This window comes from Schistocerca serialis, chromosome 1 (assembly GCF_023864345.2).
Source record: "Schistocerca serialis cubense isolate TAMUIC-IGC-003099 chromosome 1, iqSchSeri2.2, whole genome shotgun sequence".
Classification (NCBI taxonomy): Eukaryota; Metazoa; Arthropoda; class Insecta; order Orthoptera; family Acrididae; genus Schistocerca; species Schistocerca serialis.
Window position 1 is genome coordinate 904,574,917 of NC_064638.1, and position 27,145 is coordinate 904,602,061.

Here is a 27,145-nt window from a genome sequence, read left to right on the forward strand (position 1 = left end):
AACTTTACGACGATTACTGCAGGGATGTACACGCCAAGGGCTATTTGTCCGATGGAGCGTAAAACGTGATTTATCCGTCGCCATTAAATGCTCTTTCATTTTCGGTGTCGGTGTGCAAATTCCAGCCTTCGGCGTTTATGAACAGCAGTAGCAAGGGTGAGTGAACCAGGCGCCTGCTACGGATGGCCACACGCAGCAACATTAGCTGAACGGTCGTTGAGGAGACAGTGCTGGTAGCCCTTTGGTTCGTCTGTGCGGTCAGTGGCTCAAAAATCGCTCATCTATTTTCCTGTACACCTCTCAGCAGCCGTCCTTCACCCCTGTCATCTTTGCCCCGTGGTGCACCATAGTTACCTCGTCACTTGTTTCGGACAGCGCCATTTTGCCAGGCGCGATATACTTTATCCACGTGAACAGCTTAGAAACTTATTCGTTCCGAAAAAGCTTCCTCCTTTGTCATATAAATCACTCCGTCTCCTCATTACGACATTGACTGCACTATTTTCCGCGTCCCCCGACACACTTTATATATCCTCAACTGCCAGTGCTCCCATCTGCCGTCTGTAAGTGGTTACTGGACGACGAAGTCGAACGTAGGTGGCGGTCACATTACTGTTACTGGACCGTGTATATGGGTCGAGGTGGAGACGTGACGGACTGTTAGATGATGATGATGATGATGTCCCATACTCCGAGGAGCGTAGGGGACCGCACCGCTGTACTAGGCAAGGTCCTAGCGGAGGTGGTTTGCCATGTGGTTTGCCATTGCCTTCCTCCGACCGTAATGGCGATGAATGATGATGATGGAGACGACACAACAATACCCAATCATCTCGAGGCAGGGAAAATCCCTGACCCCGCCGGGAATCGAATACGGAACCCAGTGCGTGAAAAGAGAGAACGCTACCGCAAGACCACGAGCTATAGTATTCTTCTCGGCTCGTGCCCACGCCGTGAATGAAGTAGCTTGCATATCAACACGGTCTACAAACAGGGCATAGTGCACCACTCTCTGTCATGTAGTAAGGCGAGAACAGTGGCTGCAACAGATTTTTAATCAAGAGTGATCGGAGCTGCGTGTCGTGCATGGTCAATGAGAATCTGTTTCAGTTGTTTCTGCCAGTGAACACAGGTCTATCGAGATCAGCTTCTGAGTGGACATAGCCAAGCGAACTGTATGTATATTTGGAATCGGGTACTCCTAAAAGGCCATTTCTCCCATCGGGACATCAGCTTTCAAATCTTTGATGGACCAAATAAGACGGAAACTTGACAGTGGCTGACTGGAGGCGTTTAGCATAGTCCGACGATTCTCGATTTTGCCTGTTTTCAAATAATACAAGGCGAATACAACGATGGGCTTAACGCATGTGTGGGGAGCGTACTTCAGGCCTAGGATGATTCTGTGATATTTTGGTGGTGATCTTCGCACCATGACTTTTCTCCCTAATTCAGGTGACCGTGAACATGAACAAAACTGCTCATTTCTTTCTAAAGGTCTGTGTTTATCACATAAATTGTATAATTCACAATTACCGGTGTCGGCCATTGCCATCTTCAGATAATAAAAATATTATAATTCAGGTATCAATGTCAAAATCTGTATATCTAGGTAAATTGTATGTGCCTTTACAAATAAAGGCCGTAACAAGATCGAGGACTCATTTATAGACTTTATGTCGTCAGATGATAAATGTAAATTTGATCGAGCTCGGTAATCAAATTGCTGCTCTTTCTTTTACATATTGGAGATGTTATGTGCACTCTTATCTTCTAAAATGAGAATCGTTACGTTCCTGATTTCACAAACACTTGGGCGCACCGTAACACTTCCGCTGGCCCGCTAAATCACATGCTATGATTCCCAAGGGAATTTTTTGGGAATATTTATGTACTGAAGAGCCAAAGAAACTGGTACACTTGCCTAATACCGGGTAGGACCCCCACGAGTACGGAGAAGTGCCGCAACATGACGTGGCATGGACTCGATTAATGTCTGTAGTGCTGGAAGGAACTGAAGTCATGAATCCTGGAGAGCTGTCCATACATCCGTAAGACTACGAGGGACAGGAGATTTCCTCTGAACAGCACGTTGCAAGGCACCCAGATATGCTCAATAATGTTCACATCTGCAGAGTATGGTGGACGGCGTAAGTGTTTAATCTCAGAATAATAACTCTGGAACCACTCTGTAACAAGTCTGGACGTGTGGGGTGTCGCATTGTCCTCTTGGAATTGTCCAAGGTCGTCTGAGTGCACAAGGGATATGAATGGATGCAGGTGATCAGACAGGATGCTTACGAACGTGTCACCTGTCAAAGTCGTATCTAGACGTATCTGGTGTCCCATGTCAGTCTAACTGTATACGCTCCACACCATTACAAAGCCTCCACCAGCTAAAACAGAGACTCGTCCGACCAGGCAACATGTTCCAGTTATTAATACAGGAGTTGACGGGCCCAGGCGTCGAGTAAAGCTTTGTGTCGTGCAGTCATCAAGGGTACACGAGTGGACCTTCGGCTCCAAAAGCCCTTATCGATGACGTTTCGTTGAATGGTTCGCATGCTGACACTTGCTGATGGCGCAACATTGAAATCTGCAGCAGTTTGCGGAAGGGTTGCACTTCCGTCACGTTAAACGATTCTCCTCAGTCGTTGTTGGCCAGTTCTTTCAGGATCTTTTTCCGGCCGCAGCGATGTCGGAGATTTGATGTTTCACCAGATTCCTGATATTCACAGTACACTCGTGAAACAGTCGTACGGGAAAATCCCCAGTTCATCGCTAACTCGGAGATGCTGTGTCTCTTCGCTCGTATGCTGAAGCCGGCCGAAGTGGCCGTGCGGTTAAAGGCGCTGCAGTCTGGAACCGCAAGACCGCTACGGTCGCAGGTTCGAATCCTGCCTCGGGCATGGATGTTTGTGATGTCCTTAGGTTAGTTAGGTTTAACTAGTTCTAAGTTCTAGGGGACTAATGACCTTAGCAGTTGAGTCCCATAGTGCTCAGAGCCATTTTTTTCGTATACTGACTGTAACACCACATTCATACTCACTTAAATTTTGATAACCCGCCATTGTAGCAGCAGTAACCGATCTAACAACTGCGCCAGACACTTTCTGTCTTATATAGGCGTTGCTGACCGCAGTGCCGTATTCTGCCTGTTTAAATATCTCTGTATTTGAATACCCGTGTCTATACCAGTTTCTTTGGCGCTTCAGCGAAGGTGAAATGTAGCAAAAAACGTCTCGATTATCGAAGAGCAGTTAGATGTAGTAAATCTAAAGAAACTTGTGAACTTTCTCCCAGAATTGTGGCCGTTGTCAAAGCAACAGGCGGTGTTCCGTGTTATTAGTGTTCTGTTCCTGGGGGTGTCTAGTTATAGAGGCCATAAAAGAATCTCCATTTGCGCTGCTGCGGCGTATACGCAACCCAGTGTGACTCCGATGCAGGTATATAAACACTGACATTTAGGCCAGGGGTTAGTGTGGCCTTCGAATGGAAACTTTTTGTTCGCCTCTTACATTTGTCTGATGTACTTCTCCAATCTATTCTCTCCAACCCTCTCCGCTGACTCGTTACTGAATAATTCTTCTTCTTTCTTACATTTAGTCAATGGCATTTTGGAGAAAGGTGGAGAAAGGAGTAGCAATACCAACAGTTCTAGGGTTCAGAATGTCACTATGCAATAGAATGGAAGGACCAAGAAAAAATACTGAGCTAACCGGTTAACAGAGTCACGAGTCCGTCGTTCTTTGCAAAATGAAAACTTGAGGGCTGTGTAAAAGTCAGTTATGAAGAATGTGTATTATCAGGGACCCGTTGTGTTCTACCTATATTTTCACCCCAGTACGCCCAATAGAAACTAACAGCGAACGGCTGCATGTTGAGGAAGAGGTTTCTATGGACCAGTAGAGTCTAAATCTTCTCTCAGGGCCGCGTAACGCGACATGGGCGTTGAGAGCACGCAGTGTGAGGAACTAGTCCGGTGCAACACCTCAGGTAATGAGGCGGGTAGTCTTTCGCAAAACCATATGATGATGAATAAACGATTACAAACTAGAAGGCACTGTACTCTGACATACACAATGTGGTCCAAATTTTTGAAGACTAATTTATATAGCTTTCTTATTCCGCTGAATCGCTCAACGGCTCAATTAGAGCAATGTTCCGTTTCGACCAGTCAGTTTGAGAGACGTTACTATAGTCCTCTTGGTTGATGAGTGTGGACTTCGCCAGCCGCTTGGCCGAGCGGCTCTACGCCCTTCAGTCCGGAACCGCGCTGCTGCTACAGTCGCAGCTTCGAATCCTGCCTCGGGCATGGATGTGTGTGATGTCCTCTAGGGTAGTTAGGTTTAAGTAGCTCTAAGTTCTAGGGAACTGATGACCTCAGATGTTAAGTCCCATAGTGCTCAGAGCCATTTGAACCATTTGAACCAAGTGTGGACTTCTCATAAACATGGGGTATGTGCGTTTCAGTGTCAGATTTGGGAGAGGGACGTCAAGGGCAATCTGCAGGTAGGAATTACTTATTTGTAAGAAGCTCATTTTTCACCACAGAACAGAATCGGGAGGCGTTCCGACTAGGAAATTCGTGCACGATTAACACACACTACTTCGTGAAGGCTGAGAGACTGAAAACACAACGAACGTCCAACAACAGCTCGCATCAGCGACAACATCGCAACTATAGCTAAACCGATTACTGAGATACAGAAAACGACGTCTCGAATGAAAGCAAAATAACTAAATAGGGGAGTTCGTATTACGCGCTCTGGAACCGGAGTAAGCGAACTTGCCAGTCGTGTATTGTTACGAATGGTGAACTATAATTGACCGTAATGAGAACCTTTTTGGACAATATCATTCTACATGACAAGATCCTGAAACAAAACGTCTGAGTTTAGAATGGGTCGAGTATTTATTCTCTTGATCGAAGTAAATGTTCTTTAAAAGTTATGTTGACGTATTTGCGTGTATCAGTGACGTTGACAGCCAAAAATTAGCGCTTCCTGGTGAGATACTCTGTAAGGAAGTGGAAAACGCTCTTTATCTCGAATGCAAAGAGTTCGGCCCAGTTCGCCTCTCCTGATTTCATCCTACTGCACAACAACGCACGGACTGATACGGTAACAGTAACTTACCATTATTCTGTTGACAGCACATCTCAGTGTTGTACCATCCATCTTTCCAGCTGAAATATCACCGCATATAACCAATAAAAAATTCAGAAATTGTCTTAGTTAAAGAGATCTACAAATTTATTTATTTATTTATTTATTTATTGTTCCGTGGGACCACATTTAGGAGAAGTCTCCATGGTCATGGAACGAGTCAATACATGAAATTATAACACGATTGTAGAAACAGATAAAATGAAATATCAGAAACATATTCAGATGACAAGTCGTTAGTTTAAATAAAGAAAACCAAGAATGTAACACTGGAATTTGCTTAATTTTTTAGCTCTTCCAGGAGCTCCTCGACGGAATAGAAGGAGTGAGCCATGAGGAAACTCTTCAGTTTAGACTTAAAAGTGTTTGGGCTACTGCTAAGATTTTTGAGTTCTTGTGGTAGCATATTGAAAATTGATGCAGCAGAATACTGCACTCCTTTCTGCACAAGAGTCAAGGAAGTGCATTCCACATGCAGATTTGATTTCTGCCTAGTATTAACTGAGTGAAAGCTGCTAACTCTTGGGAATAAGCTAATATTGCTAACAACAAACGACATTAAAGAAAATACATACTGTGAGGGCAATGTCAAAATTCCCAGACTATTGAATAGGGGTCGACAAGAGGTTTTCGAACTTACACCATACATAGCTCGAATAGCCCGTTTTTGAGCCAAAAATACCCTTTTTGAATCAGAAGAATTACCCCAAAAAATAATACCATATGACATAAGCGTATGAAAATATGCGAAGTATACTACTTTTCGTGTTGAAATGTCACTTATTTCAGATACTGTTCTAATGGTAAATAAAGCGGCATTTAGTTTCTGAACAAGATCCTGAACATGGGCTTTCCACAACAGCTTACTATCTATCCGTACGCCTAGGAACTTGAACTGTTCCGTCTCGCTTATAACATGCCCATTCTGTCTGATTAAAATGTCAGTTCTTGTTGAATTGTGGGTTAGAAACTGTAAAAACTGAGTCTTACTGTGATTTAGCATCAAATTATTTTCCACAAGCCACGAACTTATATCATGAACTACATTATTTGATAATGTTTCAATATTACACACAAGATCCTTCACTACCAAGGTGGTGTCATCAGCAAACAGAAATATTTTTGAATCACCTGTAATACTAGAAGGCATATCATTTACATAAATAAGAAACAGCAGTGGCCCCAGCACCGACCCTTGGGGAACGCCCCATTTAACAGTGCCCCATTGGGACTGAACATCATTACCACTCTCAATATTGCGGAGGATTACCTTCTGCTTTCTGTTCTTAAAGTAGGAGGCGAACCAATTGTAAGCTACTCCCCTTACTCCATAATGTTCCAACTTCTGCAGTAATATTTTGTGGTCAACACAGTCAAAAGCCTTCGTTAAATCAAAGAAAACACCTAACGTTCGCAACCTTTTATTTAATCCGTCCAAAACCTCACAGAGAAAAGAGACTATAGCATTTTCAGTTGTTAAGCCATTTCTAAAACCAAACTGTACATTTGACAGCAAATTATGTGAATTTAAATGCTGCAGTAACCTTGTATATACAACCCTCTCGATAACTTTAGCAAACACCGATGGCATAGAAATAGGTCTATAATTGTCAACATTATCCCTGTCTCCCTTTTTATAAAGTGGCTTCACTACCGAGTACTTTAATCGGTCAGGAAACCGACCACTCCTAAAGGAAAAGTTACAGATATGGCTAAGTATGTATGTATAGGTATGTCTGTAGGACCAGGAAATGATTGAAAATACATACGGGGCGATGCAGGGCGGAGCGTCAAATAAACAGTAAAAACTCTTCGCCGTTAATTCTAGAGCATTAAAGGCCATATTCTGCAGAGGGGGTTTCACAATTCATATTACAGCCTTCCAGGGGTTGTCGAGTGGACTTAGTAAATAACGTTTTGATAACGAACCCATTGCCAGAAATGTGCCATTTGGATGTAAAATAAGTTTGAAGATCAGATGACTTTCAAATCTCTCGCATCAAGGTACGCACACAAATTGAGACGAGGTCGCCGCAGTCAGTCGCTGTTGTAATTATGACACCACGTAGGCCTATTGTTTTCCTTTGACTTTAACAACGGTTGCGGGAAACTGGTGCTTTCCGAACTCGGAGGGTTGACACTTATGCTCCATGGACGCACCGCACTCCCGACTATGAAGAGGAGTCCTTCGTCACGTAGAACAGCTCACTGTCTTCACTGTGCGCGTACCATGAAGCCGGAGATTTGAAAATAATCCGATCTTCAAACTTATTTTACATACAAACGGTAAATTTCTGGCCAAGAGTTTCTAATTAAAACTTTTTATAATAAATCTCTTCTACAATGCCTAGAAGTCAGTAACAGGACTCCTAAGACATCTTTCATATACGAGTAGGCCTACTGCGCAAGATTCACTACAGTTCATGGTGGCGAGATCTTAATGACAACGTTCTACAACGCCTAGGAGTCAGTAACAGGACTCCTAAGACATCTTTCATATACGAGTAGGCCTACTGCGCAAGATTCATTACAGTTCATGGTGGCGAGATCTTAATGACAACGTTCTACAACGCCTAGAAGTCAGTAACAGGACTCCTCAGACATCTTTCATATACGAGTAGGCCTACTGCGCAAGATTCACTACAGTTCATGGTGGCGAGATCTTAATGACAACGTTCTACAATGCCTAGAAGTCAGTAACAGGAATCCCAAGACATCTTTCATATACGAGTAGGCCTACTGCGCAAGATTCACTACAGTTCATGGTGGCGAGATCTTAATGACAACGTTCTACAACGCCTAGGAGTCAGTAACAGGACTCCTAAGACATCTTTCATATACGAGTAGGCCTACTGCGCAAGATTCACTACAGTTCATGGTGGCGAGATCTTAATGACAACGTTCTACAACGCCAAGAAGTCAGTAACAGGACTCCTAAGACATCTTTCATATACGAGTAGGCCTACTGCGCAAGATTCACTACAGTTCATGGTGGCGAGATCTTAATGACAACGTTCTACAACGCCTAGGAGTCAGTAACAGGACTCCTAAGACATCTTTCATATACGAGTAGGCCTACTGCGCAAGATTCATTACAGTTCATGGTGGCGAGATCTTAATGACAACGTTCTACAACGCCTAGGAGTCAGTAACAGGACTCCTAAGACATCTTTCATATATGAGTAGGCCTACTGCGCAAGATTCACTACAGTTCATGGTCGCGAGATCTTAATGACAACGTTCTACAATGCCTAGAAGTCAGTAACAGGAATCCCAAGACATCTTTCATATACGAGTAGGCCTACTGCGCAAGATTCACTACAGTTCATGGTGGCGAGATCTTAATGACAACATTCTACAACGCCTAGAAGTCAGTAACAGGAATCCCAAGACATCTTTCATATACGAGTAGGCCTACTGCGCAAGATTCATTACAGTTCATGGTGGCGAGATCTTAATGACAACGTTCTACAACGCCTAGAAGTCAGTAACTGGACTCCTCAGACAACTTTCATATACGAGTAGGCCTACTGCGCAAGATTCACTACAGTTCATGGTGGCGAGATCTTAATGACAACGTTCTACAACGCCTAGAAGTCAGTAACGGGACTCCTAAGACATCTTTCATATACGAGTAGGCCTACTGCGCAAGATTCACTACAGTTCATGGTGGCGAGATCTTAATGACAACGTTCTACAACGCCTAGGAGTCATTAACAGGACTCCTAAGACATCTTTCATATACGAGTAGGGCTACTGCGCAAGATTCATTACAGTTCATGGTGGCGAGATCTTAATGACAACGTTCTACAACGCCTAGGAGTCAGTAACAGGACTCCTAAGACATCTTTCATATACGAGTAGGCCTACTGCGCAAGATTCACTACAGTTCATGGTGGCGAGATCTTAATGACAACGTTCTACAACGCCTAGGAGTCAGTAACAGGACTCCTAAGACATCTTTCATATACGAGTAGGCCTACTGCGCAAGATTCATTACAGTTCATGGTGGCGAGATCTTAATGACAACGATCTACAACGCCTAGGAGTCAGTAACAGGACTCCTAAGACATCTTTCATATACGAGTAGGCCTACTGCGCAAGATTCACTACAGTTCATGGTGGCGTGATCTTAATGAAAACGTTCTACAACGCCTAGGAGTCAGTAACAGGACTCCTAAGACATCTTTCATATACGAGTAGGCCTACTGCGCAAGATTCACTACAGTTCATGGTGGCGAGATCTTAATGACAACGTTCTACAACGCCTAGGAGTCAGTAACAGGACTCCTAAGACATCTTTCATATACGAGTAGGCCTACTGCGCAAGATTCATTACAGTTCATGGTGGCGAGATCTTAATGACAACGTTCTACAACGCCTAGGAGTCAGTAACAGGACTCCTAAGACATCTTTCATATACGAGTAGGCCTACTGCGCAAGATTCATTACAGTTCATGGTGGCGAGATCTTAATGACAACGTTCTACAACGCCTAGGAGTCAGTAACAGGACTCCTAAGACATCTTTCATATACGAGTAGGCCTACTGCGCAAGATTCATTACAGTTCATGGTGGCGAGATCTTAATGACAACGTTCTACAACGCCTAGGAGTCAGTAACAGGACTCCTAAGACATCTTTCATATACGAGTAGGCCTACTGCGCAAGATTCATTACAGTTCATGGTGGCGAGATCTTAATGACAACGTTCTACAACGCCTAGAAGTCAGTAACAGGACTCCTAAGACATCTTTCATATACGAGTAGGCCTACTGCGCAAGATTCATTACAGTTCATGGTGGCGAGATCTTAATGACAACGTTCTACAACGCCTAGAAGTCAGTAACAGGACTCCTCAGACTACTTTCATATACGAGTAGGCCTACTGCGCAAGATTCACTACAGTTCATGGTGGCGAGATCTTAATGACAACGTTCTACAACGCCTAGAAGTCAGTAACAGGACTCCTAAGACATCTTTCATATACGAGTAGGCCTACTGCGCAAGATTCACTACAGTTCATGGTGGCGAGATCTTAATGACAACGTTCTACAACGCCTAGGAGTCATTAACTGGACTCCTAAGACATCTTTCATATACGAGTAGGCCTACTGCGCAAGATTCATTACAGTTCATGGTGGCGAGATCTTAATGACAACGTTCTACAACGCCTAGGAGTCAGTAACAGGACTCCTAAGACATCTTTCATATACGAGTAGTCCTACTGCGCAAGATTCATTACAGTTCATGGTGGCGAGATCTTAATGACAACGTTCTACAACGCCTAGAAGTCAGTAACAGGACTCCTAAGACATCTTTCATATACGAGTAGGCCTACTGCGCAAGATTCACTACAGTTCATGGTGGCGAGATCTTAATGACAACGTTCTACAACGCCTAGGAGTCAGTAACAGGACTCCTAAGACATCTTTCATATACGAGTAGGCCTACTGCGCAAGATTCATTACAGTTCATGGTGGCGAGATCTTAATGACAACGTTCTACAACGCCTAGAAGTCAGTAACAGGACTCCTAAGACATCTTTCATATACGAGTAGGCCTACTGCGCAAGATTCATTACAGTTCATGGTGGCGAGATCTTAATGACAACGTTCTACAACGCCTAGAAGTCAGTAACAGTACTCCTAAGACATCTTTCATATACGAGTAGGCCTACTGCGCAAGATTCATTACAGTTCATGGTGGCGAGATCTTAATGACAACGTTCTACAACGCCTAGGAGTCAGTAACAGGACTCCTAAGACATCTTTCATATACGAGTAGGCCTACTGCGCAAGATTCATTACAGTTCATGGTGGCGAGATCTTAATGACAACGTTCTACAACGCCTAGAAGTCAGTAACAGGACTCCTAAGACATCTTTCATATACGAGTAGGCCTACTGCGCAAGATTCATTACAGTTCATGGTGGCAAGATCTTAATGACAACGTTCTACAACGCCTAGAAGTCAGTAACAGGACTCCTAAGACATCTTTCATATACGAGTAGGCCTACTGCGCAAGATTCACTACAGTTCATGGTGGCGAGATCTTAATGACAACGTTCTACAACGCCTAGGAGTCAGTAACAGGACTCCTAAGACATCTTTCATATACGAGTAGGCCTACTGCGCAAGATTCATTACAGTTCATGGTGGCGAGATCTTAATGACAACGTTCTACAACGCCTAGAAGTCAGTAACAGGACTCCTAAGACATCTTTCATATACGAGTAGGCCTACTGCGCAAGATTCATTACAGTTCATGGTGGCGAGATCTTAATGACAACGTTCTACAACGCCTAGAAGTCAGTAACAGGACTCCTAAGACATCTTTCATATACGAGTAGGCCTACTGCGCAAGATTCACTACAGTTCATGGTGGCGAGATCTTAATGACAACGTTCTACAACGCCTAGGAGTCAGTAACAGGACTCCTAAGACATCTTTCATATACGAGTAGGCCTACTGCGCAAGATTCATTACAGTTCATGGTGGCGAGATCTTAATGACAACGTTCTACAACGCCTAGAAGTCAGTAACAGGACTCCTAAGACATCTTTCATATACGAGTAGGCCTACTGCGCAAGATTCATTACAGTTCATGGTGGCGAGATCTTAATGACAACGTTCTACAACGCCTAGAAGTCAGTAACAGGACTCCTAAGACATCTTTCATATACGAGTAGGCCTACTGCGCAAGATTCATTACAGTTCATGGTGGCGAGATCTTAATGACAACGTTCTACAGCGCCTAGGAGTCAGTAACAGGACTCCTAAGACATCTTTCATATATGAGTAGGCCTACTGCGCAAGATTCACTACAGTTCATGGTGGCGAGATCTTAATGACAACGTTCTACAACGCCTAGGAGTCAGTAACAGGACTCCTAAGACATCTTTCATATACGAGTAGGCCTACTGCGCAAGATTCATTACAGTTCATGGTGGCGAGATCTTAATGACAACGTTCTACAACGCCTAGAAGTCAGTAACAGGACTCCTAAGACATCTTTCATATACGAGTAGGCCTACTGCGCAAGATTCATTAGAGTTCATGGTGGCGAGATCTTAATGACAACGTTGTACAACGCCTAGAAGTCAGTAACAGGACTCCTAAGACATCTTTCATATACGAGTAGGCCTACTGCGCAAGATTCATTACAGTTCATGGTGGCGAGATCTTAATGACAACGTTCTACAACGCCTAGAAGTCAGTAACAGGACTCCTAAGACATCTTTCATATACGAGTAGGCCTACTGCGCAAGATTCACTACAGTTCATGGTGGCGAGATCTTAATGTCAACGTTCTACAACGCCTAGGAGTCAGTAACAGGACTCCTAAGACATCTTTCATATACGAGTAGGCCTACTGCGCAAGATTCATTACAGTTCATGGTGGCGAGATCTTAATGACAACGTTCTACAACGCCTAGGAGTCAGTAACAGGACTCCTAAGACATCTTTCATATATGAGTAGGCCTACTGCGCAAGATTCACTACAGTTCATGGTGGCGAGATCTTAATGACAACGTTCTACAACGCCTAGGAGTCAGTAACAGGACTCCTAAGACATCTTTCATATACGAGTAGGCCTACTGCGCAAGATTCACTACAGTTCATGGTGGCGAGATCTTAATGACAACGTTCTACAACGCCTAGGAGTCAGTAACAGGACTCCTAAGACATCTTTCATATACGAGTAGGCCTACTGCGCAAGATTCATTACAGTTCATGGTGGCGAGATCTTAATGACAACGTTCTACAACGCCTAGAAGTCAGTAACAGGACTCCTAAGACATCTTTCATATACGAGTAGGCCTACTGCGCAAGATTCATTACAGTTCATGGTGGCGAGATCTTAATGACAACGTTCTACAACGCCTAGAAGTCAGTAACAGGACTCCTAAGACATCTTTCATATACGAGTAGGCCTACTGCGCAAGATTCACTACAGTTCATGGTGGCGAGATCTTAATGACAACGTTCTACAACGCCTAGGAGTCAGTAACAGGACTCCTAAGACATCTTTCATATACGAGTAGGCCTACTGCGCAAGATTCATTACAGTTCATGGTGGCGAGATCTTAATGACAACGTTCTACAACGCCTAGGAGTCAGTAACAGGACTCCTAAGACATCTTTCATATATGAGTAGGCCTACTGCGCAAGATTCACTACAGTTCATGGTGGCGAGATCTTAATGACAACGTTCTACAACGCCTAGGAGTCAGTAACAGGACTCCTAAGACATCTTTCATATACGAGTAGGCCTACTGCGCAAGATTCATTACAGTTCATGGTGGCGAGATCTTAATGACAACGTTCTACAACGCCTAGAAGTCAGTAACAGGACTCCTAAGACATCTTTCATATACGAGTAGGCCTACTGCGCAAGATTCATTACAGTTCATGGTGGCGAGATCTTAATGACAACGTTCTACAACGCCTAGAAGTCAGTAACAGGACTCCTAAGACATCTTTCATATACGAGTAGGCCTACTGCGCAAGATTCATTACAGTTCATGGTTGCGAGATCTTAATGACAACGTTCTACAACGCCTAGAAGTCAGTAACAGGACTCCTAAGACATCATTCATATACGAGTAGGCCTACTGCGCAAGATTCATTACAGTTCATGGTGGCGAGATCTTAATGACAACGTTCTACAACGCCTAGAAGTCAGTAACAGGACTCCTAAGACATCTTTCATATACGAGTAGGCCTACTGCGCAAGATTCATTACAGTTCATGGTGGCGAGATCTTAATGACAACGTTCTACAACGCCTAGAAGTCAGTAACAGGACTCCTAAGACATCTTTCATATACGAGTAGGCCTACTGCGCAAGATTCATTACAGTTCATGGTGGCGAGATCTTAATGACAACGTTCTACAACGCCTAGAAGTCAGTAACAGGACTCCTAAGACATCTTTCATATACGAGTAGGCCTACTGCGCAAGATTCATTACAGTTCATGGTGGCGAGATCTTAATGACAACGTTCTACAACGCCTAGAAGTCAGTAACAGGACTCCTAAGACATCTTTCATATACGAGTAGGCCTACTGCGCAAGATTCATTACAGTTCATGGTGGCGAGATCTTAATGACAACGTTCTACAACGCCTAGAAGTCAGTAACAGGACTCCTAAGACATCTTTCATATACGAGTAGGCCTACTGCGCAAGATTCATTACAGTTCATGGTGGCGAGATCTTAATGACAACGTTCTACAACGCCTAGAAGTCAGTAACAGGACTCCTAAGACATCTTTCATATACGAGTAGGCCTACTGCGCAAGATTCATTACAGTTCATGGTGGCGAGATCTTAATGACAACGTTCTACAACGCCTAGAAGTCAGTAACAGGACTCCTAAGACATCTTTCATATACGAGTAGGCCTACTGCGCAAGATTCACTACAGTTCATGGTGGCGAGATCTTAATGACAACGTTCTACAACGAATAGGAGTCAGTAACAGGACTCCTAAGACATCTTTCATATACGAGTAGGCCTACTGCGCAAGATTCATTACAGTTCATGGTGGCGAGATCTTAATGACAACGTTCTACAACGCCTAGGAGTCAGTAACAGGACTCCTAAGACATCTTTCATATACGAGTTGGCCTACTGCGCAAGATTTACTACAGTTCATGGTGGCGAGATCTTAATGACAACGTTCTACAACGCCTAGAAGTCAGTAACAGGACTCCTAAGACATCTTTCATATACGAGTAGGCCTACTGCGCAAGATTCACTACAGTTCATGGTGGCGAGATCTTAATGACAACGTTCTACAACGCCTAGGAGTCAGTAACAGGACTCCTCAGACATCTTTCATATACGAGTAGGCCTACTGCGCAAGATTCACTACAGTTCATGGTGGCGAGATCTTAATGACAACGTTCTACAACGCCTAGGAGTCAGTAACAGGACTCCTAAGACATCTTTCATATACGAGTAGGCCTACTGCGCAAGATTCATTACAGTTCATGGTGGCGAGATCTTAATGACAACGTTCTACAACGCCTAGAAGTCAGTAACAGGACTCCTAAGACATCTTTCATATACGAGTAGGCCTACTGCGCAAGATTCATTACAGTTCATGGTGGCGAGATCTTAATGACAACGTTCTACAACGCCTAGAAGTCAGTAACAGGACTCCTAAGACATCTTTCATATGCGAGTAGGCCTACTGCGCAAGATTCATTACAGTTCATGGTGGCGAGATCTTAATGACAACGTTCTACAGCGCCTAGGAGTCAGTAACAGGACTCCTAAGACATCTTTCATATATGAGTAGGCCTACTGCGCAAGATTCACTACAGTTCATGGTGGCGAGATCTTAATGACAACGTTCTACAACGCCTAGGAGTCAGTAACAGGACTCCTAAGACATCTTTCATATACGAGTAGGCCTACTGCGCAAGATTCATTACAGTTCATGGTGGCGAGATCTTAATGACAACGTTCTACAACGCCTAGAAGTCAGTAACAGGACTCCTAAGACATCTTTCATATACGAGTAGGCCTACTGCGCAAGATTCATTACAGTTCATGGTGGCGAGATCTTAATGACAACGTTCTACAACGCCTAGATGTCAGTAACAGGACTCCTAAGACATCTTTCATATACGAGTAGGCCTACTGCGCAAGATTCATTACAGTTCGTGGTGGCGAGATCTTAATGACAACGTTCTACAACGCCTAGAAGTCAGTAACAGGACTCCTAAGACATCTTTCATATACGAGTAGGCCTACTGCGCAAGATTCACTACAGTTCATGGTGGCGAGATCTTAATGACAACGTTCTACAACGCCTAGGAGTCAGTAACAGGACTCCTAAGACATCTTTCATATACGAGTAGGCCTACTGCGCAAGATTCATTACAGTTCATGGTGGCGAGATCTTAATGACAACGTTCTACAACGCCTAGGAGTCAGTAACAGGACTCCTAAGACATCTTTCATATATGAGTAGGCCTACTGCGCAAGATTCACTACAGTTCATGGTGGCGAGATCTTAATGACAACGTTCTACAACGCCTAGGAGTCAGTAACAGGACTCCTAAGACATCTTTCATATACGAGTAGGCCTACTGCGCAAGATTCACTACAGTTCATGGTGGCGAGATCTTAATGACAACGTTCTACAACGCCTAGGAGTCAGTAACAGGACTCCTAAGACATCTTTCATATACGAGTAGGCCTACTGCGCAAGATTCATTACAGTTCATGGTGGCGAGATCTTAATGACAACGTTCTACAACGCCTAGAAGTCAGTAACAGGACTCCTAAGACATCTTTCATATACGAGTAGGCCTACTGCGCAAGATTCATTACAGTTCATGGTGGCGAGATCTTAATGACAACGTTCTACAACGCCTCGAAGTCAGTAACAGGACTCCTAAGACATCTTTCATATACGAGTAGGCCTACTGCGCAAGATTCACTACAGTTCATGGTGGCGAGATCTTAATGACAACGTTCTACAACGCCTAGGAGTCAGTAACAGGACTCCTAAGACATCTTTCATATACGAGTAGGCCTACTGCGCAAGATTCATTACAGTTCATGGTGGCGAGATCTTAATGACAACGTTCTACAACGCCTAGGAGTCAGTAACAGGACTCCTAAGACATCTTTCATATATGAGTAGGCCTACTGCGCAAGATTCACTACAGTTCATGGTGGCGAGATCTTAATGACAACGTTCTACAACGCTTAGGAGTCAGTAACACGACTCCTAAGACATCTTTCATATACGAGTAGGCCTACTGCGCAAGATTCATTACAGTTCATGGTGGCGAGATCTTAATGACAACGTTCTACAACGCCTAGAAGTCAGTAACAGGACTCCTAAGACATCTTTCATATACGAGTTGGCCTACTGCGCAAGATTCATTACAGTTCATGGTGGCGAGATCTTAATGACAACGTTCTACAACGCCTAGAAGTCAGTAACAGGACTCCTAAGACATCTTTCATATACGAGTAGGCCTACTGCACAAGATTCATTACAGTTCATGGTGGCGAGATCTTAATGACAACGTTCTACAACGCCTAGAAGTCAGTAACAGGACTCCTAAGACATCTTTCATATACGAGTAGGCCTACTGCGCAAGATTCATTACAGTTCATGGTGGCGAGATCTTAATGACAACGTTCTACAACACCTAGAAGTCAGTAACAGGACTCCTAAGACATCTTTCATATACGAGTAGGCCTACTGCGCAAGATTCATTACAGTTCATGGTGGCGAGATCTTAATGACAACGTTCTACAACGCCTAGAAGTCAGTAACAGGACTCCTAAGACATCTTTCATATACGAGTAGGCCTACTGCGCAAGATTCATTACAGTTCATGGTGGCGAGATCTTAATGACAACGTTCTACAACGCCTAGAAGTCAGTAACAGGACTCCTAAGACATCTTTCATATACGAGTAGGCCTACTGCGCAAGATTCATTACAGTTCATGGTGGCGAGATCTTAATGACAACGTTCTACAACGCCTAGAAGTCAGTAACAGGACTCCTAAGACATCTTTCATATACGAGTAGGCCTACTGCGCAAGATTCATTACAGTTCATGGTGGCGAGATCTTAATGACAACGTTCTACAACGCCTAGAAGTCAGTAACAGGACTCCTAAGACATCTTTCATATACGAGTAGGCCTACTGCGCAAGATTCATTACAGTTCATGGTGGCGAGATCTTAATGACAACGTTCTACAACGCCTAGAAGTCAGTAACAGGACTCCTAAGACATCTTTCATATACGAGTAGGCCTACTGCGCAAGATTCATTACAGTTCATGGTGGCGAGATCTTAATGACAACGTTCTACAACGCCTAGAAGTCAGTAACAGGTCTCCTAAGACATCTTTCATATACGAGTAGGCCTACTGCGCAAGATTCACTACAGTTCATGGTGGCGAGATCTTAATGACAACGTTCTACAACGCCTAGGAGTCAGTAACAGGACTCCTAAGACATCTTTCATATACGAGTAGGCCTACTGCGCAAGATTCATTACAGTTCATGGTGGCGAGATCTTAATGACAACGTTCTACAACGCCTAGGAGTCAGTAACAGGACTCCTAAGACATCTTTCATATACGAGTAGGCCTACTGCGCAAGATTTACTACAGTTCATGGTGGCGAGATCTTAATGACAACGTTCTACAACGCCTAGAAGTCAGTAACAGGACTCCTAAGACATCTTTCATATACGAGTAGGCCTACTGCGCAAGATTCATTGCAGTTCATGGTGGCGAGATCTTAATGACAACGTTCTACAACGCCTAGAAGTCAGTAACAGGACTCCTAAGACATCTTTCATATACGAGTAGGCCTACTGCGCAAGATTCATTACAGTTCATGGTGGCGAGATCTTAATGACAACGTTCTACAACGCCTAGAAGTCAGTAACAGGACTCCTAAGACATCTTTCATATACGAGTAGGCCTACTGCGCAAGATTCATTACAGTTCATGGTGGCGAGATCTTAATGACAACGTTCTACAACGCCTAGGAGTCAGTAACAGGACTCCTAAGACATCTTTCATATACGAGTAGGCCTACTGCGCAAGATTCATTACAGTTCATGGTGGCGAGATCTTAATGACAACGTTCTACAACGCCTAGAAGTCAGTAACAGGACTCCTAAGACATCTTTCATATACGAGTAGGCCTACTGCGCAAGATTCATTACAGTTCATGGTGGCGAGATCTTAATGACAACGTTCTACAACGCCTAGAAGTCAGTAACAGGACTCCTAAGACATCTTTCATATACGAGTAGGCCTACTGCGCAAGATTCATTACAGTTCATGGTGGCGAGATCTTAATGACAACGTTCTACAACGCCTAGAAGTCAGTAACAGGACTCCTAAGACATCTTTCATATACGAGTAGGCCTACTGCGCAAGATTCATTACAGTTCATGGTGGCGAGATCTTAATGACAACGTTCTACAACGCCTAGAAGTCAGTAACAGGACTCCTAAGACATCTTTCATATACGAGTAGGCCTACTGCGCAAGATTCATTACAGTTCATGGTGGCGAGATCTTAATGACAACGTTCTACAACGCCTAGAAGTCAGTAACAGGACTCCTAAGACATCTTTCATATACGAGTAGGCCTACTGCGCAAGATTCATTACAGTTCATGGTGGCGAGATCTTAATGACAACGTTCTACAACGCCTAGAAGTCAGTAACAGGACTCCTAAGACATCTTTCATATACGAGTAGGCCTACTGCGCAAGATTCATTACAGTTCATGGTGGCGAGATCTTAATGACAACGTTCTACAACGCCTAGAAGTCAGTAACAGGACTCCTAAGACATCTTTCATATACCAGTAGGCCTACTGCGCAAGATTCATTACAGTTCATGGTGGCGAGATCTTAATGACAACGTTCTACAACGCCTAGAAGTCAGTAACAGGACTCCTAAGACATCTTTCATATACGAGTAGGCCTACTGCGCAAGATTCATTACAGTTCATGGTGGCGAGATCTTAATGACAACGTTCTACAACGCCTAGAAGTCAGTAACAGGACTCCTAAGACATCTTTCATATACGAGTAGGCCTACTGCGCAAGATTCACTACAGTTCATGGTGGCGAGATCTTAATGACAACGTTCTACAACGCCTAGAAGTCAGTAACAGGACTCCTAAGACATCTTTCATATACGAGTAGGCCTACTGCGCAAGATTCATTACAGTTCATGGTGGCGAGATCTTAATGACAACGTTCTACAACGCCTAGGAGTCAGTAACAAGACTCCTAAGACATCTTTCATATACGAGTAGGCCTACTGCGCAAGATTCATTACAGTTCATGGTGGCGAGATCTTAATGACAACGTTCTACAACGCCTAGAAGTCAGTAACAGGACTCCTAAGACATCTTTCATATACGAGTAGGCCTACTGCGCAAGATTCATTACAGTTAATGGTGGCGAGATCTTAATGACAACGTTCTACAACGCCTAGGAGTCAGTAACAGGACTCCTAAGACATCTTTCATATACGAGTAGGCCTACTGCGCAAGATTCATTACAGTTCATGGTGGCGAGATCTTAATGACAACGTTCTACAACGCCTAGAAGTCAGTAACAGGACTCCTAAGACATCTTTCATATACGAGTAGGCCTACTGCGCAAGATTCATTACAGTTCATGGTGGCGAGATCTTAATGACAACGTTCTACAACGCCTAGGAGTCAGTAACAGGACTCCTAAGACATCTTTCATATACGAGTAGGCCTACTGCGCAAGATTCATTACAGTTCATGGTGGCGAGATCTTAATGACAACGTTCTACAACGCCTAGAAGTCAGTAACAGGACTCCTAAGACATCTTTCATATACGAGTAGGCCTACTGCGCAAGATTCATTACAGTTCATGGTGGCGAGATCTTAATGACAACGTTCTACAACGCCTAGGAGTCAGTAACAGGACTCCTAAGACATCTTTCATATACGAGTAGGCCTACTGCGCAAGATTCATTACAGTTCATGGTGGCGAGATCTTAATGACAACGTTCTACAACGCCTAGAAGTCAGTAACAGGACTCCTAAGACATCTTTCATATACGAGTAGGCCTACTGCGCAAGATTCATTACAGTTCATGGTGGCGAGATCTTAATGACAACGTTCTACAACGCCTAGAAGTCAGTAACAGGACTCCTAAGACATCTTTCATATACGAGTAGGCCTACTGCGCAAGATTCATTACAGTTCATGGTGGCGAGATCTTAATGACAACGTTCTACAACGCCTAGGAGTCAGTAACAGGACTCCTAAGACATCTTTCATATACGAGTAGGCCTACTGCGCAAGATTCATTACAGTTCATGGTGGCGAGATCTTAATGACAACGTTCTACAACGCCTAGAAGTCAGTAACAGGACTCGTAAGACATCTTTCATATACGAGTAGGCCTACTGCGCAAGATTCACTACAGTTCATGGTGGCGAGATCTTAATGACAACGTTCTACAACGCCTAGGAGTCAGTAACAGGACTCCTAAGACATCTTTCATATACGAGTAGGCCTACTGCGCAAGATTCATTACAGTTCATGGTGGCGAGATCTTAATGACAACGTTCTACAACGCCTAGAAGTCAGTAACAGGACTCCTAAGACATCTTTCATATACGAGTAGGCCTACTGCGCAAGATTCATTACAGTTCATGGTGGCGAGATCTTAATGACAACGTTCTACAACGCCTAGAAGTCAGTAACAGGACTCCTAAGACATCTTTCATATACGAGTAGGCCTACTGCGCAAGATTCACTACAGTTCATGGTGGCGAGATCTTAATGACAACGTTCTACAACGCCTAGGAGTCAGTAACAGGACTCCTAAGACATCTTTCATATACGAGTAGGCCTACTGCGCAAGATTCATTACAGTTCATGGTGGCGAGATCTTAATGACAACGTTCTACAACGCCTAGGAGTCAGTAACAGGACTCCTAAGACATCTTTCATATATGAGTAGGCCTACTGCGCAAGATTCACTACAGTTCATGGTGGCGAGATCTTAATGACAACGTTCTACAACGCTTAGGAGTCAGTAACAGGACTCCTAAGTCATCTTTCATATACGAGTAGGCCTACTGCGCAAGATTCATTACAGTTCATGGTGGCGAGATCTTAATGACAACGTTCTACAACGCCTAGAAGTCAGTAACAGGACTCCTAAGACATCTTTCATATACGAGTAGGCCTACTGCGCAAGATTCATTACAGTTCATGGTGGCGAGATCTTAATGACAACGTTCTACAACGCCTAGGAGTCAGTAACAGGACTCCTAAGACATCTTTCATATACGAGTAGGCCTACTGCGCAAGATTCATTACAGTTCATGGTGGCGAGATCTTAATGACAACGTTCTACAACGCCTAGAAGTCAGTAACAGGACTCCTAAGACATCTTTCATATACGAGTAGGCCTACTGCGCAAGATTCATTACAGTTCATGGTGGCGAGATCTTAATGACAACGTTCTACAACGCCTAGAAGTCAGTAACAGGAGTCCTAAGACATCTTTCATATACGAGTAGGCCTACTGCGCAAGATTCATTACAGTTAATGGTGGCGAGATCTTAATGACAACGTTCTACAACGCCTAGGAGTCAGTAACAGGACTCCTAAGACATCTTTCATATACGAGTAGGCCTACTGCGCAAGATTCATTACAGTTCATGGTGGCGAGATCTTAATGACAACGTTCTACAACGCCTAGAAGTCAGTAACAGGACTCCTAAGACATCTTTCATATACGAGTAGGCCTACTGCGCAAGATTCATTACAGTTCATGGTGGCGAGATCTTAATGACAACGTTCTACAACGCCTAGAAGTCAGTAACAGGACTCCTCAGACATCTTTCATATACGAGTAGGCCTACTGCGCAAGATTCATTACAGTTCATGGTGGCGAGATCTTAATGACAACGTTCTACAACGCCTAGGAGTCAGTAACAGGACTCCTAAGACATCTTTCATATACGAGTAGGCCTACTGCGCAAGATTCACTACAGTTCATGGTGGCGAGATCTTAATGACAACGTTCTACAACGCCTAGGAGTCAGTAACAGGACTCCTAAGACATCTTTCATATACGAGTAGGCCTACTGCGCAAGATTCATTACAGTTCATGGTGGCGAGATCTTAATGACAACGTTCTACAACGCCTAGAAGTCAGTAACAGGACTCCTAAGACATCTTTCATATACGAGTAGGCCTACTGCGCAAGATTCACTACAGTTCATGGTGGCGAGATCTTAATGACAACGTTCTACAACGCCTAGGAGTCAGTAACAGGACTCCTAAGACATCTTTCATATACGAGTAGGCCTACTGCGCAAGATTCATTACAGTTCATGGTGGCGAGATCTTAATGACAACGTTCTACAACGCCTAGGAGTCAGTAACAGGACTCCTAAGACATCTTTCATATATGAGTAGGCCTACTGCGCAAGATTCACTACAGTTCATGGTCGCGAGATCTTAATGACAACGTTCTACAATGCCTAGAAGTCAGTAACAGGAATCCCAAGACATCTTTCATATACGAGTAGGCCTACTGCGCAAGATTCACTACAGTTCATGGTGGCGAGATCTTAATGACAACGTTCTACAACGCCTAGAAGTCAGTAACAGGACTCCTAAGACATCTTTCATATACGAGTAGGCCTACTGCGCAAGATTCATTACAGTTCATGGTGGCGAGATCTTAATGACAACGTTCTACAACGCCTAGAAGTCAGTAACAGGACTCCTCAGACATCTTTCATATACGAGTAGGCCTACTGTGCAAGATTCACTACAGTTCATGGTGGCGAGATTAGATTAGATTAGATTAGATTAGATTTACTTTCATTCCAATTGATCCGTAGTGAGGAGGTCCTCCAGGATGTGGAACATGTCAGAAAAACAACAATACATGACAAATATTTAAACTAAAACAAATAAGCTAATGTACCATTCCACAGGTCCCAAGTGGAATGATCGTCATTTTTTAATGAACACTAAGAGTCATTTTACAAATACTATTGCACTGAATTTAAAATAAAAAAGTTTTATATTTATTTATAAGGTAAGAAACATGTAATACAACTACTGTAATACTTATTTACAATGAACACATTACTGCACTGAAATGGTGCAGAAGTTAGATTATACTTACACACACACACACACACACACACAAATTTTCAGTGAACACATTACTGCACTGAAATTGTGCAGAAGTTATGTTGTACTTATATACAAATCAGTTGGTTTTCCTCAGAAATTCATCAATGGAGTAGAAGGAGTTGGCCACCAATAAATCCTTTAGGCTTCTCTTAAACTGAATTTCATTGGTTGTTAAGCTTTTTATGGCTGCTGGCAAGTTATTGAAAATGTGTGTTCCTGAATAATGCACACCTTTTTGTACAAGACTAAGTGACTTTAAATCCTTGTGAAGATTATTCTTATTTCTAGTATTGATTCCATGAATTGAGCTGTTGGTTTGAAAAAGTGATATATTTTTAATGACAAATTTCATTAAGGAATAAATATATTGGGAAGCTGTAGTTAGTATCCCTAGTTCCCTAAACAGGCTTCTGCAGGATGTTCTTGAGTTCACACCACATATAATTCTTACTGCACGTTTTTGTGCCCGGAAAACTTTACCTTGGCTTGATGAATTACCCCAGAAAATAATCCCATATGACATTATGGAATGAAAGTAAGCATAGTATGCCAGCTTCTTCATTTTTATATCCCCTATGTCTGACAAAATTCGCATTGCAAACAGAGATTTGTTAAGACGCTTCAGCAGTTCTGTGGTGTGCTCCTCCCAGTTGAATTTATTATCAAGCTGTAATCCCAAGAATTTAACACCGTCCACTTCTTCTATCTTCTTGTCATCATATGTTAGACATATACTCTTGGGACACCCCTTACAAGTTCTGAACTGCATGTAGTGTGTTTTTTCAAAGTTTAGTGACAAAGAATTGGCTAGGAACCAGTGATTAATGTCTACAAATATTTTATTGGCTGATCTTTCTAAGACTACACTTGATTTGCTATTTATTGCAATGTTTGTATCATCAGCAAACAAAACAAACTTGGCATCTGGTAATGTTACTGATGAAAGGTCATTGATATACACAAGAAAAAGTAAGGGCCCCAAAATGGAACCTTGTGGGACCCCACATGTAATTAGTTCCCAGTTGGATGATGCCTGATAGCTTGATACATGTCTCTTTCCTAATAACACCCTTTGTTTCCTGCCAGAGATATAAGATTTGAACCATTTTGCAGCATTTCCTGTTACACTATAATATTCTAGTTTACTTAAAAGGATATTGTGATTTACACAGTCAAATGCCTTTGACAGATCACAAAATATACCAGTTGCCTGCAATTTTTTGTCTAATGAATTAAGTACATTTTCACTGTAAGTGTAGATAGCCTTCTCAATATCAGAACCTTTTAGAAATCCAAACTGTGACTTTGACAGTATGTTATTTGAGATAAGATGGTTATAAAGACGACTGTACATTACTTTTTCGAAAATTTTTGAGAATGCTGGCAACAGTGAAATTGGACGGAAATTTGATGCTATTTCTTTATCTCCCTTCTTAAACAGTGGCTTAACTTCAGCATATTTCAGCCATTCGGGAAATATTCCACTGATAAACGACTGGTTACACAGATAGCTTAATATGTTACTTAGCTCAGAATCACATTCTTTAATTAACTTTGTTGATATTTCATCATACCCACTAGATGTTTTTGATTTTAAAGATTTTATGATGGACATTATTTCTGTTGGGGTAGTGAGGGTCAAATTCATATTATGGAAGTTACTTGAAATGTCTGGTCTAAGGTAATCCATAGCAGCATCTACCGAACCTGACAACCCCATCTTTTCAGTAACAGTTATAAAATGTTTGTTAAAAAGTTCTGCAACACTATACACATCTGTCACCAATGCATCATTTACTCTTAATGCTATTTGTTCCTCTTCATGTCTGGTTCTACCGGTCTCCTCCTTCACTATATCCCATATTGTCTTTATTTTGTTATCTGATATGACTATCTTTTCCTTGTAATATATTTGCTTTGACATCCGTATTACAGTCTTTAATATTTTGCAGTATTTCTTATAATGTGCTATAGCATCAACATTGGAAATGTTTCGGATTGACAGATACAGTTTTCTTTTTGTTTTACAAGATACCCCTATTCCTCGAGTAATCCATGGCTTCTTTGTAGACTTTGCTCTAACCTTGGTAAGTTTTGGGGGAAAGCAGTGTTCAAATAAGGTAAGCACTTTATTAGCAAAAATGTTATATTTTTCATTCATGCCATGAGCACTGTAAACATCAGTCCAGTGAATGTCTCTGAGGAGTGTCCTAAAATAATCAATTTTTGGCTTACTGATTACCCTCTTGAGCTCAGATTTAACAGATTTTATATCCTGTTCAGTATTAACATTTAACAGAAGGAACTGCATGTCATGGTCTGAGAGGCCATTGACTATTGGTTTTGTAATATAATTTTGTTCATTTGACTTTTCTATAAAGATATTATCAATGGCTGTTTGTGAGCAAGTGGTTATCCTAGTGGGGAACTTTACTGTGGGAATTAAGTTGAATGATAGTGTTACTAACTCAATTTTATTGGGAGAGTCTTTAAGGAAATCTACATTGAAATCACCAGCAACCACTATTTCTTTGTTTTTGGTTGTTAAATGGGCCAGTACAGCTTCAAGGTGGTTTACAAACAGATTAAAGTTACCTGCAGGTGCTCGATATACACTTAATATTATGAAAGATTTTTTGTGAAAATCTAATTCTGTTGCACATGCTTCCATATGCTGTTCTAGGCAAAATTTATGAATGTCTATGTTCTTAAATTTATGACAGTTCCTGATGAATGTGGCAACTCCTCCTTTCTCCATTTCTGATCTACAATAGTGAGATGCTAACCTAAACCCTGTAACACTTAAAAGTTCTATACCAGATCTTAATGACAACGTTCTACAACGCCTAGGAGTCAGTAACAGGACTCCTAAGACATCTTTCATATACGAGTAGGCCTACTGCGCAAGATTCATTACAGTTCATGGTGGCGAGATCTTAATGACAACGTTCTACAACGCCTAGAAGTCAGTAACAGGACTCCTCAGACATCTTTCATATACGAGTAGGCCTACTGCGCAAGATTCACTACAGTTCATGGTGGCGAGATCTTAATGACAACGTTCTACAACGCCTAGGAGTCAGTAACAGGACTCCTAAGACATCTTTCATATACGAGTAGGCCTACTGCGCAAGATTCATTACAGTTCATGGTGGCGAGATCTTAATGACAACGTTCTACAACGCCTAGAAGTCAGTAACAGGACTCCTAAGACATCTTTCATATACGAGTAGGCCTACTGCGCAAGATTCACTAC

The 27,145-nt window shown here is 42.7% G+C and overlaps 1 protein-coding gene across 1 annotated transcript in view; it reads left to right on the forward strand.

The window, feature by feature from the left end:
- Positions 1-3,944: 3,944 nt before the first annotated feature.
- The window catches only part of LOC126445065 (uncharacterized), a 406,008-nt gene continuing 382,807 nt past the window's right edge, over positions 3,945-27,145 (forward strand). The window contains exon 1 of the mRNA XM_050090970.1: positions 3,945-3,996. Within this exon, the coding sequence (XP_049946927.1) occupies positions 3,945-3,996 (52 nt within the window). The remainder of the gene's footprint in view (positions 3,997-27,145) is intronic.